General features: G+C 39.5%; 1 protein-coding gene across 1 annotated transcript in view; it reads right to left on the bottom strand.

Moving 5' to 3' along the window:
• The window catches only part of LOC138919090 (ral guanine nucleotide dissociation stimulator-like), an 87,992-nt gene that overhangs the window by 4,974 nt on the left and 62,732 nt on the right, over positions 1 to 20,286 (bottom strand). Inside the window, exon 14 of the mRNA XM_070243128.1 lies at positions 151 to 220. Coding sequence (XP_070099229.1) covers positions 151 to 220 — 70 coding nt within the window. The remainder of the gene's footprint in view (positions 1 to 150; positions 221 to 20,286) is intronic.

The raw sequence follows: 20,286 nt of genomic DNA on the forward strand, positions 1-20,286 counted from the left end.
GTTGATATATAGCTTAGTATTTACGTTAATATCTTTCTTATCACAATTTTCCATTTATTTAAATTGTATTTGCATAAAATATATCACATTAATTAATGTGACCTTTATAATCATAGATATTACCCAGAGAACATTCCTTCTCACACTTACCCTCTTCTGGCATCTTCAGAGTCTCTTTCGTTATTGGATCTTTCTGCATTCCATTGTTTGCTGTTCTCAACTATAATACAACCAAGTAAAAATGTAAAATTATTTAATCTAGCTGACAATTCTATATCTCAAACATTCCTATTCTTTAGTTAACAAATCTCTTGAATCTGGTTTCCTTAACTTCTGATAATCTGAGTTCAGTACCCTTCTAGATACATATTACCTCATTCAGATTCAGGTTTAATTCCTGATTCAGCTTCAAGAAACATTTATTAAGCACTTACATTAAGCTTTAAAGTATATAATATTATCTTTAATTCTTATATGAGGGTTTATTATTCATGTACCTATTAAACAGGAGAGTAAGTATCTTCAGAAATTTGAAAGCATTTGGCCTAAGCAGAGCTATATATTTGATTTAGGTTTTGCTGTGTATTAGTCAGAGTCTAATCATGACAGAGAGTCACACAAAATTTGAGAAGGGAAAGTTTAATACAAAGAATGATTCTCCACAAGAACAGATTAAAGTGGTAGGGAATTGGCTGGTAAGATGTAAAGAGAACTGTAAAGTTACAGAAAGAGCAGGTATAAGAAGCAATCACTACACCTACAGCCAAGATCGAGCACCCAGGGAAGAGACGCCCTGGACTGAATCAGACCTCGTTGGAGAATTCTATTTTTCACACTGGCTACCACGCTTTCCTTACTTAGATATTTCCGATAAGATTTGTAGTTTTCTTTGTGGCCACCTTTTCTTCTCCATACTTATTGCCAAAACTTTTGTGTAGTTTTGATCATTTTAAAGCCCTACTATTTCTGCGGACTCCAAATAGTTATTTATTACCCACTGGATTCAATTGAAATTATTGTGTGTTTTTTGTAGTGGAAAGAATATGGACAACTAAAGATAAGGAGATCCCTTTTATGAGTCTTAGTACTGTCACTTGCATATCACGTTACTCTAAATAAATAATTTTCCCTTCCAGATTTTAGTTTCTTCCTCTCAAATTGAGTGAGGAAGATTCAGAATGTATGGCACTTCTAATTTCTACGTAGAAAGGTAAAGAATCAGTAGATAAAGATAAAGATATTGTTACTGCTCTTCAATATTTCTAATTCTCTTTCCCACCTGGGCACGTCAGAGGACTGAAGCTTCTAGTCACCTTGACGTGTGACATAGCCAGATGACTTCATTGACTAATGAACTGTGATCTGAAGTATGAATGCCATTTCTAGATGAAAGCAGTTAAGATATCTTGCCATGCCACTGTGATCTTATGAGTTCATTACATGGATTCATACAGTGGTGCCCCAGATCAAAGCAACCTAAAATAATATGCCCACATAGGGGATAGCATCTATGGCGGGTTGCCCTAACCACAGTGGACATTTTGTAAATGAGAAATGAGTGGATATTATGTATTTTAAGCAACTAGCTTGTTTGATATCACAGCATAACTTATAAAAGATTTTACAAAATCAATGTAGCTAGACAAGAACCCAGAAGGATAGTTATATAGGCAGATAGAACAATAGAAGGTAACACTTATTCAGCACATGATTATGCCTGGTACCACTCTAAGAGTTGTACCTAAATTGTCTATTTACCCCATCCATTTAAAAAGGTAAATTTATGATTCCTGTCTTATGCTGCTGATAACAAGAAGGTTTAAGTAATTTCCCCAAGTTCACAGATTACAAAATGAATTGACAGGACCCATATTCTGAAAACACAGTTCTTGCTCTTAGCCACTGATGAGTAGATAGCTAAATAGAACATTTCAAATAACATATTTGAGTGGTACCGAAAAGGAATTTCTGTTTAAGAGGAAAGTTTCTCACTTGTAACATGGCTTGGGTTTGGCCAAAAGTAAATCATCAATATATCGTATTTTTCAATTCCAAGTAACTCGTCTATTACATGTTAAAACCACTATGTGAGAAGATATAATAATTTCTTGAAAGTTAAGTAATAACTTAGTAAAATAAATACAAATTGAATAATGTTCTTGATTGATTGAATGATGTTTCAATCTGTCTTCCAACAATTGTCTCTTAACACTCATTAAAACACTTGCAGCTGACAAAGCCTTAGGGAATTTAGCCAAATCTACTAACCTGAAATAACAATCCAAGAACACTTCAAGTGAAAGTCAAATCTGGGTGAAAAATATGATATTTATTATTGACTACTTTGCAAATTAACAATTATTTTAAAATTAAAACAAAATTTGGTTTTGGCCTAGAAAATGTAAATCTTTTTAAGCATTTACAGTGAAGTACAATATACTGTCACCTTAACAGAAATTGTGCTACTTGAATTCAGTGGTAACATTATATCAGAACTCATAGTGGAATAATCTTCTACTAAAGTAAATAGAAAAACAAGAAACAATGCTTTCAGACAAGTTATCTTCTTATGTTTCAACATAAGGGGATAAGAAGCCCAATGAAAAGATTGAAAAAAGAAAAGAGAAGAGAAGAAAGATAACTTTGGTAAATTTCACTGCAGGTACTAAAGCTATTTTGAAATATTGTGCATAAGTCATGTAAAGGAAATTTGGCAATGTATCGATGTTTGTCATCTCCATGAAATCAAATGCAGAAATTAAAGTTTATTCTAGGGCATCAAAATGACGGCAATGACAGATGCAATAGAATGATAAAGATGTAACCAATAATTAATGAAGACACTGTTAACAGTGTAAAGAAGGCATATGATGACATAGTCTTTGTTGTAAGTTCTAACTTATAATCAGTTGTATTGTCTACAGGAATCACATACAAAGCTGGGAGTGCTCAGAAGTCCCAGTCTTTTGAAGAGTTGATAGCTTAGATAAGTTATACTCTGGATTAGATTTGGTCCGATGCAAAGGGATGTCTCATCACTGAATCCACTTCTGCAGCCTTTGCTTCCCTGATTAGCAGAACAGCTGTTTTCACGCGCACAGGCAGACACACACATGTACACACACACACACAAAGATAGGCTTCTGAAATGACTTGATAGAAAACCTAGAAATCTTTCAAATAATCTAAATATACACAAGTAGTCATCATGAGAAACACTTTATTGGCTTCTAAATTTACTTCCTTATATTAATGTGAAGCAGATTAGCGTAAGAATTTAATCAAGTGGAAATCTACCTCATAAAGCATAATCTGTAAACAGGAATATTGATTAAGAAAAGGTTATCTTATTTCTAGATAGAATCAAATTAAAAGTACAGAGGGACCAAAGTCAATTGAAAATTTTCATGTTTTCCAGTGGAATACCTTTGAATATTTGGGAATCGTGAAGATGTTTTTATCAGGGAAAATTACAAACATGAGTATTTGAGATTTCTCATCACCGTCTTATGTAAAAACTATGGAGCAAACATGAAGACAAAGTAGAACAGAAGATAAATGAAAATACAGACAGGCAAAGGGACTTCATGGGTAAATTCAATTATCTTTGTTAAAAATAGACTATTTAGCACGTATGTTTTCTTCCTCTTCTCAAAAAGGTACTTGGAAATAATTTTTAAAAAATTTGAGCATCCCTGGGACATAAGAGAGGTTGTCTCAATACAGCGGAATTTTGAGGAATTTCTGGGAGATATGAAGCAGATGGGAACAGAAGGAGGGCAAAGCTGATCAGTGCAGAATAGCCTTTGATTCAAAGCAGGCAAAAGGGGGAAACCTGGAGGAATAAGTGAGCAGATTTTCTAAACTGAGCCCTGAAAACAATCAAAGCTCAGAACAGAAGGGACTGGAAACAAGGCAAGCTGGGTAATAAGGTAGAAAGTGAAGGGATTCAGATTCTGAGCTAGTCATTCCCACACAAGTTGACTTGTACAATCCGAGTTGCCAGGGACTATTAAAAATGAACTGAGGGATATGGCACTGAAATCTGTCAATGTTGGCAACAGAGACAAAGAGAAGAAGGGATTTACCACAGCAAGCATTTGGGTGCCATTAATAAAACTTGGAAGACAAAAATGATTTAACATATTTGGAAAACATCCTGAATGATGTGGTATTTCCTTTCTTATTGAATCTCAAGAACTACGACTCTAAGTGGACTCAAACAACCCTAACACCTCAGAGTTTGGAAGATTGCGCTGCCTGGGGAATAGACGAGGAGATGAAGTACAGGACTTTTAAGGTTTCCTCCAGGGACCAACACACTGAATAGTTAACCACAGGCTATGCACTCAGGCTTCATTTGGTGTGAAAAGCAACTTAAAAGGGATCATGCCATTTAAGGGAATTCGTAGGCAATCTCCTGATTGAAGAAGTTTACCATCTATTGGAAGACTTCTAAACAGACCCAAACTCTCATGTCAAACACCTCACTCAACCAACACGCACATAAAACTTCCACTAGACAAAGCCCCTGACAATTCATTAATGTGGGATTGGATTACCAGGAGGGATGTGGAAGTGATCTTTGTCACAAATTTGTGCTTGGGTGGATGATGAAGTAGGAAGAACATCTATTTATTCATTTTAGTTTTTTGAAAAGTTAATGAGCTTTTAAAAAGGACATGTAAAAGCTTTACACATCGTATAACCCCAGTAATATTTATTAACTTCTTTTTCACTAAGTCATAGAAGGCAGCCTGATAATAATTTAGGCCTGCATAACTGAAAGACATAGCGTGGCTTAGTCATTCTAGATAGAATCAAATTAAAAGTACAGAGGGACCAAAGTCAATTGAAAATTTTCATGTTTTCCAGTGGAATACCTTTGAATATTTGGGAATCGTGAAGATGTTTTTATCAGGGAAAATTACAAACATGAGTATTTGAGATTTCTCATCACCGTCTTATGTAAAAACTATGGAGCAAACATGAAGACAAAGTAGAACAGAAGATAAATGAAAATACAGACAGGCAAAGGGACTTCATGGGTAAATTCAATTATCTTTGTTAAAAATAGACTATTTAGCACGTATGTTTTCTTCCTCTTCTCAAAAAGGTACTTGGAAATAATTTTTAAAAAATTTGAGCATCCCTGGGACATAAGAGAGGTTGTCTCAATACAGCGGAATTTTGAGGAATTTCTGGGAGATATGAAGCAGATGGGAACAGAAGGAGGGCAAAGCTGATCAGTGCAGAATAGCCTTTGATTCAAAGCAGGCACTAAGACGCTAAGGTTGATCAGTCATATGAGAAGAAAGCACTTGCTTTGGAAGATAAGTATTGGGACACAGACCAATAGGGGTGGGATTGCCTTATTGAACATTCTGTTCATTTTGATGATATCCTTTAGAATTAGTGTGCCATTTTTGTTCTCTTGGAGCAAACACATTTGACAGAAACACAAAATAATGTCAGAATGTATGGTCCAGGATGTGGAATTAACCTTCTAACTGATAACCTTCTAATTGATAGCTCCAATTGTCCCAGAGAAAAATGCCAAGAAAATGAGAGGATCCTGCCTTAGGGACAAGAGGGTGACATCAGCACACTAGATGTTTACTGCAACAGATTTGCTCACTTTGTCACCAGTAATTAATGGGTCTAGTAATAGTTATTCATTGCCTTATATTAAGCATGTTCTATTTATTTTCCTGTGAAAGGATTTAGGGAGATAGAAATAAGATTTCTTCTCGATTTTTTTTCAGCGTACACAGGGACCAACTGAAATAGAAAATGTATTCCTCAGAATACTGAGCAATGAGATGATTCATGAAGGATGCTGAACAATCCATCATTCTATGTCAATCTAGACATTCTTTTCCTAAAAATGACAGATTTGAAAAAATAATAATCAGACATACGAGGAGAAACAGAAAATTTTCAAAATAGATGTAAAATGAGTGGATTCATTAGGACAACCAGCTATTGATAAAAAAGCTGAATGCAGAAAACAGATAGGACTTTGCAATAAAAACAACTTTAAGCACTTTTTTCAGGAAGGAATCAATAAATAAGCTTGGCAAGAAAGAGTATTTTGGGAAACAAAAGGTATGGTGGTAAAAATAATGGGGAAAAAGTCAACAGAGAAACTGAGTGGATAATATGGAATACTGTCTGTGATTTGGAAGATAAATATTAGATATTCCACTGGAATGCAGAACAAACACACAAAGAAGAGATTAAAATACTGAGGGCTAAGACATGACACACGGGATCTAGAACATCCAAATCCGTAGAATAATACTTCCAGGAGCACAAAATTGGGTGGATAGGGAGGTATAAAAAAATCAAACTAATGGCGAAAACTGAAATAAAGAAATGGTTAATCGTTAATACCAAAAAGGCCACTGAATAATGGACAGTATTGAAAAGAAAACAAAACAAAATATTACTCAGTGAAAGTCACATATTCTAAGGATAAATAGGAAGCCTGTGAGTTACCTAATTCAGGGAGATGGTTACAGAGGAAAGAGAATCAGGTTAGTGTTAGAAAGCTCCTCCAGAACATTGAGCTCTAGAAGACCATGGGAAAAAAATCACAAGGTCTTTAATGGAAAAGTATTGTGACATTTAGATTCCACATTGGAGCAAATGGGGCAGAGTGTAGAAGAGATCTTTTCAGATAGGCAAAGATCAAAATATATATGATCTATAATTACAGTTTTGTCTTTGTTTTGCGTTGTAACTGTTATTCTGGTAGAACTTTGGAATGATGCTCAAATCCCATTTGGCTTTTGTTAGTAGGCCTCCTAAGCAGGGGATGACAAAGCTCTTTTCAAGCAACTTTGTGTATTTTTCTCCATCACCAGTGGCCTCACCTTCTGTGTGACCCTTCCTTTACAGTCTGATCCCTGCCCACTCTGGAATTTGGTATCCAGAACTACGCCCAGGGGCTGAGCAGCTTTCTCAGCCCGCTTTGTGCATGTTGATGTGTGCAGGCACTAGAGTCTTTTATTGTCATTTAGTACAGGCCAGTGATGCTTATGACAGTACAAACAACCTTAACTCAATTAGCTTCTTATCTGTTTGAATTCAGTGAACTCCATGTGCTACATAGCTGTGAGTATAAGACCGTAATACACAGTTCATTTCCTGCATAATGTCTCGTATCTGCTTTATTACTATTAATTATTATTATTATTATTTTGCTTTCTGACCCCAGACCCCGCCCCCTCTCTTTCTCCCTCTTCATCTCATGTGGTTAATGTGAGTTTATTAGGCTTTGGTAGGAGAGTTGTACCTTTGGCCTCTTTTCCATGAGCTATTTTTGTCTAATTGATGCGATTTAATATTACCACTTTAATTCGTTCATACAATTTAGTAAGGAATTCTTTGATTTGATCATTCACACAATTCTAAATTTTCATTGGCCTCTGTAGGTCTCCTTAGTTTGTTTTTGCTTCTTCGAGAGTTGAGAACAATTTGTGTTTTCCAACCCTGCAAGTCTCTGCATTTCTAGCCTCTCTCTGTTCTTTTTCCATTCTTCTTCAAATTTGCTATATATTTTATCTTGGTGGCATCGCTTTTTTTAAAATAGTACTTACTCTGTTGAAACCATTGGTCACTCATCTATCCATACTGAGAATATGTTTCCTAACATCTTCTATAAATAAAAGTTCAGTAGAACATTAGCACATTCCACCTGATCACAAGGACAGTTGTACCGACTGTTCTGTCGCTGTATAATGTTTATCATTCTCCTTCTAGACTTCAGTACTAATTTCATCCAACCCTTTAAATCAACGGACTCTTTAACCATTGCTGTGTTTCTGTGTTTTGCTTTTGTCACAGTAGCACCTACTTCAAGCATCATTTTTACAAATCAGTCTGCTGCAGTAACAAATAAACCTAAACCTTCATGACATCATATAGCCAATATTGTATTCTTAGTCATACTTCCTGTCATGCAGGCTCTGCTCATCTTAGATAACTAGGTAGCAGCAGAGTTTCCACTTTGACACATGCACCCGTATTCTCCAAGGAAGGAAAAGGGAATTTGGTGAGACATATGCTGGCCCTCAAAACTTCTGAGAGAGAAATATCGCTTATGCTCTCTTTTCATTGATCTGGTGAAGTCTCATGATCTGACCGACACTGTTGAAAGGTAATAGAGAAGTACGATTCTAGTACATGGTAGGCACTATGCTAGCATTTGGGTCTAAGGGAGCAAATCAAACAGAAAAAGTTCTTATTTTTTGCAGGGACAATCAATCTTCCTCATTGTTTTCCCTCCCCAAAGTCTCCCAGTTCATGGTGTACATCCTCGTTGTAAGTTCTTCTATTTCTTCAATGTGTGCTGCCACCACAGCATGACAACTGACAGGCGGGTGGTGTGGCTCCACGACCCAGAAATGAACCCGGGTGGCCAAAGTGCTGAGAGCGCCAAACTTTATCCATTAGGCCCTCAAGGCTGCCCCAGAAAAAATTCTTAACATATTTGAAATTTTATCTTTCCTTTAAATGAAGTAAATTGGGTTTGCTTTTGATTCTTAATGGGATAATTTTAGAAATTTTTAAGAAAATTTCTGCTTTGCTTCCTTTATTTAAAACTTTTATCTTTTAAAAAAATTTCTCCTAGGTTTAATATGTCATAGAGAATTCAGTTGCTCATTTGCCTAATTTTTAAAAGTGTATTATCTAACAAGTTATCACAATTTTAACAGCGAAAAACAGCAAACATTTATTATCTCACATTTATTAGCTCAAACTTTCTGGGGATCAGGAGTCTGGGGTCCTCAGTCAGAGTCTTAAAAGGCTGGAATCAGGTGCAGGTTGAGCTGTGGTATCATCAGAGGCTTGAAAGGGAAAAAAAATCTGCTTCCAAGCTCCCTCAAGCTGTCGGTGGAATTGATCTCCTTGCTACCATGGAACTGAGGGGTCTGTTTTTTGCTAGCTTTCACTGGCCGCTGCTGTCAGCTCCTAGAGGCCACCAGCAGTTCCACGTCTCATGGCCCTTTCTGCAGGCCCTCTCAGAACATGGTGGTGGAATTCTTTAGAGCCAACAAGGGAGACTCTCTTCTCAGAGGGTCCAGTTCCTCTTCTAACGTTTTTCGATTAAGTCAGACTCAACTAGAATATTTTGATTAACATAAAATCAATTCATTTGGGATCTTAATTACATCTTCTAAGCAATGTCATCTTTCCCATATTCTGTTGACCAGAAGAAAGTCACAGATCCTGTCCACTCTCAAGGGGAGGGGATTATTCAGATGGTGAATACCAGGAAGTGAGGGTCATGGGTAGTCAAGGTAGAGTGTGTTCACTACAGGAAGATTGCTGTTGTATTCCTCATGTCCAACTATATAATCTAATTTGGTCACATTCGTGAAATAATGTTATCTATCAAGTAGCCCTTATGTTTTCCGAATCATTTCTTATTGTCCTTTTTTAAACTGTTAAAAGTTTCCCAATAAATGTATCTTTTAATTTCTTCTATTATTTCTAAGCATTTATCTTTTATATACCACTTATTGTTTTGTGTAATAGAATTGCTTAATTTTATTATAATTCTCAATTAATGAGTTGTAATTTTGTATCAGGCGCTCTGTTAAGCACTTAAATATGTTATCTTATTAATTAATTATAATACATCCAATTTAGATATAACGGTAAACGTTTCCTACAGACACCTAGTGTGTAAGTGATAAATTACAGGGGCCAGTTTACGTCTATCTATTTAACAAGGCAATTCTTTCATGTGCTATATATTTGATCCCTTAAGTTAACAATAGCTTCAATGTCAATTAAAAGATATTTATAAAAAGTGACCTTCATTTAGTCACATAAACTAATGGTTTATTAGGATGGTTGTGTTTTGATACCTATCTTCTCTTTTGCATTCCCTATAGTAGCTTTATAAATTAATTTTCCTTTAAATTTTCTGTGCTATTTTGAAAAATTCCGTATAAATTTATTTTGTGACCTAACTCAATCTGAATGCCTTTTTATTTCTAAAAGCAAGGTTAGATTATTTAAATTATTATTACTTCTCTTTGGTATGGTTTATGTGCCGAAATAGTTTTTATTTGTTTCAACGCTACCACTCTGTTTCCTTGACATACTTAATTTTACTATGAGAATTGTGTTTTCCCTGTTTATTTTAACCTGGATTTGAAAATTTATGTAACATTTCCAGTATTGCTACTGGTTCTGCTTATGTCACATTTATTTGGGCATATGTTTTTTAATTATAGAAGACAAAAGTTAAAGTGCATTTTTCCATAATCTATTTTATATGAATTTTAAAATCTTATGCTCTCGTGTGATCCCCTCCTTTTGTGTGTTGGCTCAGTCTAATGATTTACTTCTAACAAGAAGAATAAGACAAAAAGTAACGGGATAAGGCTGGATTACAAAAGATTGTGATTTCCATCTTGATGATGCCATTTCTGGTTCCTACTTGTTCATTCTGATGAAGCCAGCAGCCATGTGGTGAGCTGCCCCATGGAGAGGCACAGGTGGCAGGTAAATGAAGGCAGCTTCAGGCCAACAGCCGTGAGGAACTGAGAGTCTCTGTTCCAGAGCTCCTCCAGCCGGCTGAGCGGCTATGGTGCTGCTCCACTTCAGAGGCCCAGGGTTCCGCTGGTTGGGATCCTGGGCCTGGACCTACTCACTGCTCATCAAGCCATGCTATGGCGACATCCCACATCGAAGAACTGGAAGAACTTACAGCTGTGATGTACAACTATGTACTGGGGCTTTGGGGAGAGAAAAAAAAGAGGATGATTGGCAATAGGTGATAGCTCAGGGCCAGTCTTCCTCACCAAAAAAAGCATCCTTAAAAAAAATAATAAACACAGCTCCTCAGTGCAAGAGCCCATGAAGAACTGAGTCCTTCCAACAACCACAGGAGTGAACTTGGAAGTGAATGGTCCCCAGGTGAAACCCAGCAGACACTGCAGCCTTGTGAGAGACCTTGAGATGAAGAAATCAGTTTAGTCATCCTGAAATTTCCGAGTCATAGAAACAGAATAAAATAAAGGTATGTTGTCCTAACCCGTTAAATTTGGGGAAAATTTGTTAAACAGTGATAGATAAGCAATACAATTTTTTACATGATTGTTTTCCTCCAAGTATGTCAAAAATATATTATCTTGTATTAGTTGTTTCCAACAGTACGTTTCTCTCAGTCTGTCTATGGAACAATCTTCAAACTGAGGTAGTTGAATAAAAAAACTAATACCGTAAACGCTTCATTGAACAAGCCTCATCTTTTTCCAAAGAAAAGGCATGTAAATAAATTCATTAAATTTAAATAATTATACATGGATTGGGGAATATTTTATTTTAATATTTTAATAAAAATTTTACATATATTCCACCTATGAAATACTTTCTAGTTTTGAGTTAAATGATAAATAAAATAACAAAAATTGATTCAGAAGCATGAAATGCTTAAAATACAAAAACAAAATTAATTTGAATTACATAATTAAATTTGATTTATTGCAAATATATGAAGAATATTTAAAAATAACACATTATTTTAGTAAGTCAAGTAGACACATATCTGCTTTGAGATCCAAGGAGTACTCAATAAATAATAACAAGGAAGTATTCTTTAATCTGATGTTATTAAGCCCAATGTTTTCTTATAGAATAGAAGTGTGCATTTAAATTTTACCCTGGATTCACTCATTGACACTGGATTACTATATCAAGAATTCCCTGAGCCCTGCTTAGGTTTATTTCATGCTATAAAACACTTGGGCTGATTTCGTTTGACATTTAATTCTGTGCAAGCTCTAACAGCTCAGTAACTCACATGAAAAGGGCAATTGCAAACATCCAGGGAGTGGAATTCGCTGCGATTCATACGAACAAATATTGTATGCCACTAACAATGTGGGAACATTGCCAAAACAATACAGCTGATGAATGCTTTTATTTTCTGTCTCCTATAAACTGCCTCCTAGAAGGATTACTGGCAACACTCACATTTTTACACTCTTGGTGCATATTGTTTTGTACCCTTCAAGAACTAGTAACAGCAGAGGAGTAAGAAAGATACAACTTGGCATGAATATTACAAAGCACTGCTTGTGAAATTTTAGCGAAGACTTTATACGTGATCAGATTCAGAAGTAAAAACGATGGGAAACTATTTTTTACTTAATATAAATCCATGTAGAAAATACTATTTGACACATTTATATAAATATTTCACATATTTATTTGTCAATACATGAAATAAATACTACGTATAATATGAACACATATTTATACTTTTTGAGGTTTTCTTAAACTTAGCAATATGTATGGAGAATGTTGAATAATATATTTATTTAACGTAATCATATTCAATTACTTGATATAGAAAATTTTGCATAAATGCATACATTATGCATGTATCCATGTGTTACTTTTTAAAATCATACAGTAATACTCATGAGTTCCTTCATTTTGAATATATTATTTTTGCTTCAGAGGAGGATTTTAGAACATAACATAGAAATAAATTCTACTATCCTTTCTTCCAAAATGTTCAATATAATTAAAGTTTTAAAAAACGTCTTTCTGACAAAATATGGCTTTGGTAAATCCCCATGAGAAAATATACAATGCTCCATTTTCATATTACACCATAGCAGTGTATTGTAAATATATCTAGATTAGCCATGAATATGGATCCTTTATTTTAAGATGATGCCGTATATATTATTACACAGGATGAGTTGCAGGATGATTGGAAATGAGGGCAAAAAGATATAATCACATAATGGTTAAAAACTGAAAATCTAATAGAGAAGCACGTCATGTTCATAAAATATAACATACATCAAATTTTATATTATAAATTGAAATATGTATATCATTACATTTCTTCTTTTTCTGTGATTTCTTCTCATGAGTTGAATGTTCAGAAAAACATTTTCACCTCAGAGTGCTCACAGTAATTTTTATTCTTCCCCCACACCTAATACATGGCTAAAATTAGACATTGAGCAGTTTTTGAGGGTCAATGTAGATCTGGGATTCTTTCTACAGAAGGAAAATATTGTTAAAATGGATCAAACTTACTGAACATTAAAATCATAGGATTTTTTTAAAGTTTCCTCAATAAATCTCAGCCCTCCAGAGCTTTCGTATTTAACCCTAATATCCTTTCAATCAAATTATCTATTAAGATAGTATCTTTTATAGTTAGATTTTATGCATTGTCTTAAATTAATTTGCGAATTCCAGACTACATTGTAGAGATGCCAGCCATTATTTTGGGGGAATGGCAAGGTATATATAATTCCCAATAGGTTTTAGCCCCCATAGTTTTGTCATTTTTTTAAGCACTTGCTCAGTTCTTGGGAATTGGCACAATTGTTGAAAGGAACAGGAAATAGCCAGGGTTTTGACTTTTACTACTACAATATAAAGTTGGGGGACTCCCCCACGAGGTAGTGGTAAAGTTCAGAGTGCTCTGATTTGGCTGCCCAGGTTCCCAGGTTCGATTCCTGCACATGGACACACACCACTCATCAGCAGTCATGCCGTGGCGGCGACCCACGTTCAAAACAGAGGACGATTGGCACAGATGTTAGGTCAGAATGAATCTTCCTCAACAACAACAAAAAAGGCGGCATTATCACTCTCTTCTTGAAAATCATGCCAGAGCAATGAGAGTGGGAAACATAAACACAGATCTGTTTTAGCAAAACTAAGACACTGAATTTTCAAACTTCAACCCCAAGTGAAAAGACTCTAGAGGTGTAGAGAGTGAGCCAGCCATAGTATACATAAAAAGGGGCAAAGAAAGCAGCACTGAGCAGCCAAGTAAAGGTCTGGAGGTCTGCATGGAGAAGAGTGTTGTTCCCGCAGCAAAAACATTAAGTGCAGCCTAAAGAGTCATTTTTCTTGTGTGGCTGGGCTAAAAGAAATTTGGAGCAATTACAGGTGGCCAAAAATTAATGTAAATTTGTAAAACAAACATTAGTGGTGATCCACACTAAGTGCTCAGTGAGGACTGAGCTCTCCTGGGAGCAGGTACAAATATCTGCACTGTGGTTAAAGGCTGGGCCTGGAGTCAGTCGCACAGGTGTGTGTAAGGTGTGTCTTCTAGCCCATAGAACAAAACTTTATTTATTTATTTTTTAATTTTAATTTTGAGGAAGATTAGCCCTGCGCTAACACCTGCCACAAATCCTTCTCTTTTCACAGAGGAGGACTGGCCCTGAACTAACATCCATGCCCATCTTCCTCTACTTCATGTGGGATGCCTGCAACAGCATGGCTCGACAAGCAGTATATAGGTCCACACCCAGGATTCAAACCAAGGAACCCCGGGCTGCTGAAGTGGAATGTGGGAACTTAACCACTGTGCCCCAGGACAAAACATGTTGATGGCACAACACAAGCATTCTGATATGGGTGGCTATATCAGCATCCCACAAAATAAATTCTAAGAAAAAAATAAAACTATCATTAAATGATACACTACATCATGAATATAATTGACTATAAATTACTATGTACCTAACATGTGAAGTAACTACAGAGTTGAAAAAACAAAAGAGTGGTTGACATTTACACACCGCAGATTGCAAATACCACCACAGTTTATTGATAGGTCAGTCAAGCCTGAATAAATACTTTACACATAAATAGAGATCATTTAAACAACAAATGGAACAAGCTTGAATATTTTAGACATGCATAAAATACTGAATGAAACAAATACAGTATAAGGAGTATTAATCCCAAAAAATGGAAAATTTTAAGCAAAGTTGGTCATACGTAGCTAGCAAAAAATTTCTCAAATGTTTCAAGAATCTATATGTTTACAAAGCAATTGAAAAGTAAATAACAGAGAGGCAAATAAAGAATTATCATCCATAAATTATAAGTAACTTCTGTAAACTAATAAAAACAAATCAGTCTGATAGGAAATGCATAGAAAATATTTTAAAATCTTGAAAATAACGTTTTATCAAAGATAAGCCTAAAAGATAATTCTTACCCACTGCTGGGGAGGTGGAATTTAACTTCAAGAAAATAGTCTGGCACTATTTTTTACAGCTAAACATTTGCCTATTCTTCAACACAATAATTCTGTGTTATGGAATTACTTAAGAGATCTTTTGTACATAGGTACCAAGAGACTTTTATAAGAATATTCATAACACCATTGTGAGGAATAGAGACAACACCACTGATTTCTATTAAAAAAAAGAATGGATATGAAAATCTTGGTTTATGCCTATATATATATATAATACTGAACAACTCTAGAAACAAAATTTTTACATGTGGCTATCCAGTTTTCCCAACTTCATTTATTGAAGAGACTGTCTTTGCCCCATCGTGTGTTCTTGGCACCCATGTCAAAGATTAGCTAACCTCATATCCATGGGTTTATTACTAGGCTCTCTATTCTGTTCATGAGTCTATAACGTCTGTCTTTATGCAAGTACCGTACGGTTTTAATTACTTAGTTTTGCAATATATTTTCAAATCAGGAATTGTGATGCCTCCAGCTTTGTTCTTTTTTCTCAAGATTGCTTTGACTGTTCTGGGTCTTTTGTAGGTCTGCCAAGATTTTAGAATTGCCTTTTCTATTTCTGTAAAGAATGCCACTGGGATTTTGATGGTGATAGCACTGAATGTGTAGATTGCTTTGGCTACTATAGACATTTTGACAATATTAAGTCTTTGAATTCATTAACATGAGATACCTTTCCATGTATTTGTGGCTTCTTAAATTTCTTTCATCATTAACTTATCATTTTCAGTGTACATATTTTTCACCCCCTTGGTTAAATTTATTCCTCAGTATTTTATTATTTTTGATGCTATTGTAAATTGGATTTTTAAAAGCATCTTTTTCAGATGGCTCATTGTTCGTGTATATAAAAGCAACTGGCGTTCGTATGTTGATTTTGTGCCCTGCAACTTTACTGAGCGCACTTATTCTAATAATGTTTTTGTATTAATTTTGTATAGTCCTCAGGGCTTTCTACATATAAGATCACGTCATCTTCAAACAAATAATTTTACTTCTTCCTTTCCAATTTGGATTCTCTTTATTTCTTTTTCTTGCCTACTTGCGCTGGCTAGGCCTTCCCTACTGTACGTCATACACAAACATCAACTCAACATGAATTAAAGCTTTAAACATAAACCATGAAACTGTTCAACTAGGAGAAGCAGGGTAAATCTTCTTGACATAAGTCTTGGCAAAGATTATTTGGATATAACACAAAAAGCCCAGAAAACAAAAGCAAAAATAGACAAATGGGACTATATCAAACTGAAAAGCTTCTTCAGGGCAAAGGAAACAATCAACAGAATGAAAGAGCAACCTACAAAACAGAAAAAAAAATTTGCAAATCATGTATTTTCCAAAATATACAAGGAAATCCTACAACTCAATAGCAAAAACAAAAAATGTTCAATTAAGAAATAGGCAAAAAACTTGAATAGATATTTCTGCAAAGAAGACAAATGAACAGGTATATGAAAAGATGCTTAATGTGACTCATTACCAGGAAAGGGCAAATCAGGACTAAAATGAGATATCACCTCACACCTGTTAGAATGTTTTCTATAAAAAAAAAAAACAAAGGATAATGGGTTGGCAAGGTTGTGGAGAAATTATAATCCCCATATACTGTTGGTATGAATGTAACATGGTGCAACTGCTATGGAAAGCAGCACCGAGATTACTCAGAAGATTCAAAATAGAATACCGTATGATCTATAAATCTCATCTCTGGTATATGTACCAGGGAAATGAAACTAGTATCTCGAAGAGATATCTGCATTCTCGTGTTCATTGCAGCGCTATACACAATAGCCAAGATATAAAAATAACTCATCATCCTATGAAGAGATAAAGAAAATGTTATGTATACGTACAACAGCATCTTATTCAGTCTTGAAAAAGAATAAAATCTTGAAATTTGTGACAATATGGATGACCCTGGAGCCAGTCAGAGAAGGACAGACATTACATGAATCTACTTAAGTGAAATGTCTAAAATACTTAAACTCATAGAAATAGAAAATACAATAGAGGTTGCCAGAGGCTTTGGGGGGAAACGGGGAGTTATTATTCAGTGAATACAAAGTTTCAGTTGTACTAGATGAATGGATTCTAGAGATATGCCCAACACAGGGTCTATAGTTAACAATATGGTATGGCAGCACAGAACACTGCAACATTTGTTAAGAGGGTAGATCTCATGGTAAGTGTTCTTACCACCAAGAAAATAAATGTCACACACGAAACAAAACAAAAAGCCCACAAAGGGACAGAGGGAAGCTCTGGAAGTTGTTGGATATGGCTATTACATTGATTGGGCTATTCTCATACATCTAAATTAAACAAATTGTACACATTAAATATGTGCCGTTCTTTCTATATCAGTTATACCTCAACAAAGCTGTTAAATCTAGAAACAATATTCAATGAAAACACAGATCAAAACAGAAAATGTACAGTTTTATACTTTTGATAATGTTCTAAAATAATATTAAAAATATAGTGTTAAGAAAATCTACCTGTGGGATTTTAGCAACAAAGAGGTATCAAAAAAAACCAAACAAAAAAACCCAGGGGAATCGGAATAGTGTTTCCCTCTAGAAGGCAGACAGCGGAATAGGATGGGCGTCTTTTGCATGGGTTCTTGGATGAACATTTCGTGCTGGATTCTGTATAATATATAGAACATAGCCCTAGTTCCAGAGGCTTCTGTAGATGCAAAGCACTTCCCAGCCACAGGGGCTGCCATTTACACAGTCTGCAGCCTGAGTGGGGGCCCCGTGGCTGAGCGGCGCGGCGGGCTGCCACTTTTACTTTACTCACTTGCGCCATCGGCCGCCCGAGTGGGGGCCCCCCCAGGGCTGAGCGGGGCGGCAGACTGCCACTTTGACCCACTCTGGTGGGCGGCCGCCTGAGTGGGCGTGGGTCCTCCAGGGCAGAGCAGCGCGGCGGGCTGCCAGTTTTTCCCACTCTGACCTTCGGCCGCCTGAGTGGGGGAGGGGCCCCCAGTGCTGAGCAGCGCGGCGGGCTGCCACTTTGACCCACTCTGGCGGTCGGCCACCTGAGTTGGCGGGGGCCACCAGGGGTGAGCAGCACGGTGGGCTGCCACTTTGACCCACTCTGGTGGTCGGCAGCCTGAGTGGGTGTGGGCGGGCCGCCAGGGCTGAGCAGCGAGGCGGGCTGCCACTTTGACCCACTCTGGCTGACGACCGCCTGAGTGGGAGTGCGGTCCCCAGGGCTGAGCAGCGCAGCGGGCTGCCACTTTGACCAACACTGGCGGTCGGCCGCCTGAGTGGGGAGACGGACCCCAGGGCTGAGCAGCGCAGCGGGCTGCCACTTTGACTAACTCTTGCGGTCGGCCTCCGGAGTCGGGGTGGGGCCGCCAGGGCTGAGAAGCTCGGCGGGCTTCCACTTTGACCAACTCTGGCGGTCGGCCGCCTGAGTGGGCGTGGGTCCCCCAGGGATGAGCAGCACGGCGGGCTGCCACTTTGACCCAGTCTGGCTGTCGGCCGCCTGAGTAGAGGGGGGCCCGCCCGGACTGAGCTGCGCGTCGAGCTGCCACTTTGACCCAGTCTGGCGGTCGGCCGCCTGAGTGTGGAGAGGTCCCCCAGGGCTGAGCAGCGCGGCAGGCTGCCACTTTGACCCACTCTGGCGGTCGGCCGCCTGAGTGGGTCAGGAGGGCAACAGGGCTGAGCAGCGCGGCGGGCTGCCACTTTGACCCACTCTGGCTGACGGCCGTCTGAGTGGGGAGAGGGACCCCAGGGCTGAGCAGCGCGGCGGGCTGCCACTATGACCCACTTTGGCGGTCGGCCGCCTGAGTGGAGGGGGAGGGCCGCCAGGGCTAAGCAGCGCGGTGGGCTGCCGCTTTGACCCACTCTGCTGGTTGGGCACCCGAGTGTGGGGGAGGGCCCCAGGGGCAGAGCAGCAATGCTTGCTGCCACTTTGACCCACTCTGGCGGTGGGCCTCCTGTGTGGGGTTGGGGACGCCAGGGCTGAGCAGCGCGGCGGGCTGTCACTTTGACCCACTCTGGCGGTCTGCAACCTGAGTCAGGTTGTGTCCCCCAGGGCTGAGCAGCGCAGCGGGCTGCCACTTTGACCCACTCTGGCTGTCGGCCGCCTGAGTGGGGTGAGGGACCCCAGGGCTGAGCAGCGCGGCGGGCTGCCACTTTGACCCACGCTGGCGGTCTGCCCCCTGAGTGGGTGGGGAGAGGCCCGAGGGCTGAGCAGCGCGGCAGGCTGCCACTTTGGTCCACTCTGGCCGTCCATCGCCTGAGTGGGTGTGGAGGCCCCCCAGGGCTGAGCAGCGCGGCGGGCTGCCACTTTGACACAGCCTGGTGATCGGCCGCCTTAGTGCGGTGCGGCGGCCAGGGCTGAGCAGCGCGACAGGCTGCCACTTTTTCCCACTCTATCGGTCGGCCGCCTGAGTGGGTTGGAAGGGCCCCCAGGGCTGAGCAGCACGGCAGGCTGCCAGTTTTTCACACTCTGACCGTCTGCCGCCTGATAGGGGTTGGGGCCCCCAGGGCTGAGCAGCGCGGCGGGCTGCCACTTTGACCAACACTGGCGGTCGGCCGCCTGAGTGGGGAGAGGGACCCCAGGGCTGAGCAACGCCGCGGGCTGTCACTTTGACCAACCCTGTCGGTCGTCCGCCTGAGTGGGGGAGGGGCCCCCAGGGCTGAGCAGCGCGGCGGGCTGTGGCTTTTTCCCACACTGGCGGTGGGCCGCCTGAATTGCGGTGGGGCCCCGAGGGCTGAGCAGCGGGCACGCTGCCACTTTGACCCAATCTGTCAGTAGGCCGCCTGAGTGGGTGATGAGGGCCCCAGGGCTGAGCAGCGCGGGGGGCAGCCACTTTGACCCACTATGGCGGTCGGCCGCCTGAGTGTGGAGAGGTCCCCCAGGGCTGAGCAGCGCGGCAGGCTGCCACTTTGACCCACTCTGGCGGTCGGCCGCCTGAGTGGGCGTGGGACCCCCAGGGCTGAGCAGCGCCGTGGGCTGCCACTTTGACCCACTCTGGCGGTCGGCCGCCTTAGTGGGGGGCGGGGACCCTAGGGCTGAGCAGCGCGGTGGGCTGCCACTATGAGCCACTGTGGCCATCGGCCGCCAGACTACGTGTGGCGCCCCCAGGGCTGAGCAGCGCTGCGGGCTGCGACTTTGACCCACTCGGGCGGTCGGCCGCCTGAGTGGGAGTGGGGCCCCCAGTGCTGAGCAGCGCGGCAGGCTGCCAGTTTGACCCACTCTGGTGGTCGGCCACCTGA

The sequence above is a fragment of the Equus caballus genome, chromosome 19 (genome assembly GCF_041296265.1).
Source record: "Equus caballus isolate H_3958 breed thoroughbred chromosome 19, TB-T2T, whole genome shotgun sequence".
Taxonomy (NCBI): Eukaryota; Metazoa; Chordata; class Mammalia; order Perissodactyla; family Equidae; genus Equus; species Equus caballus.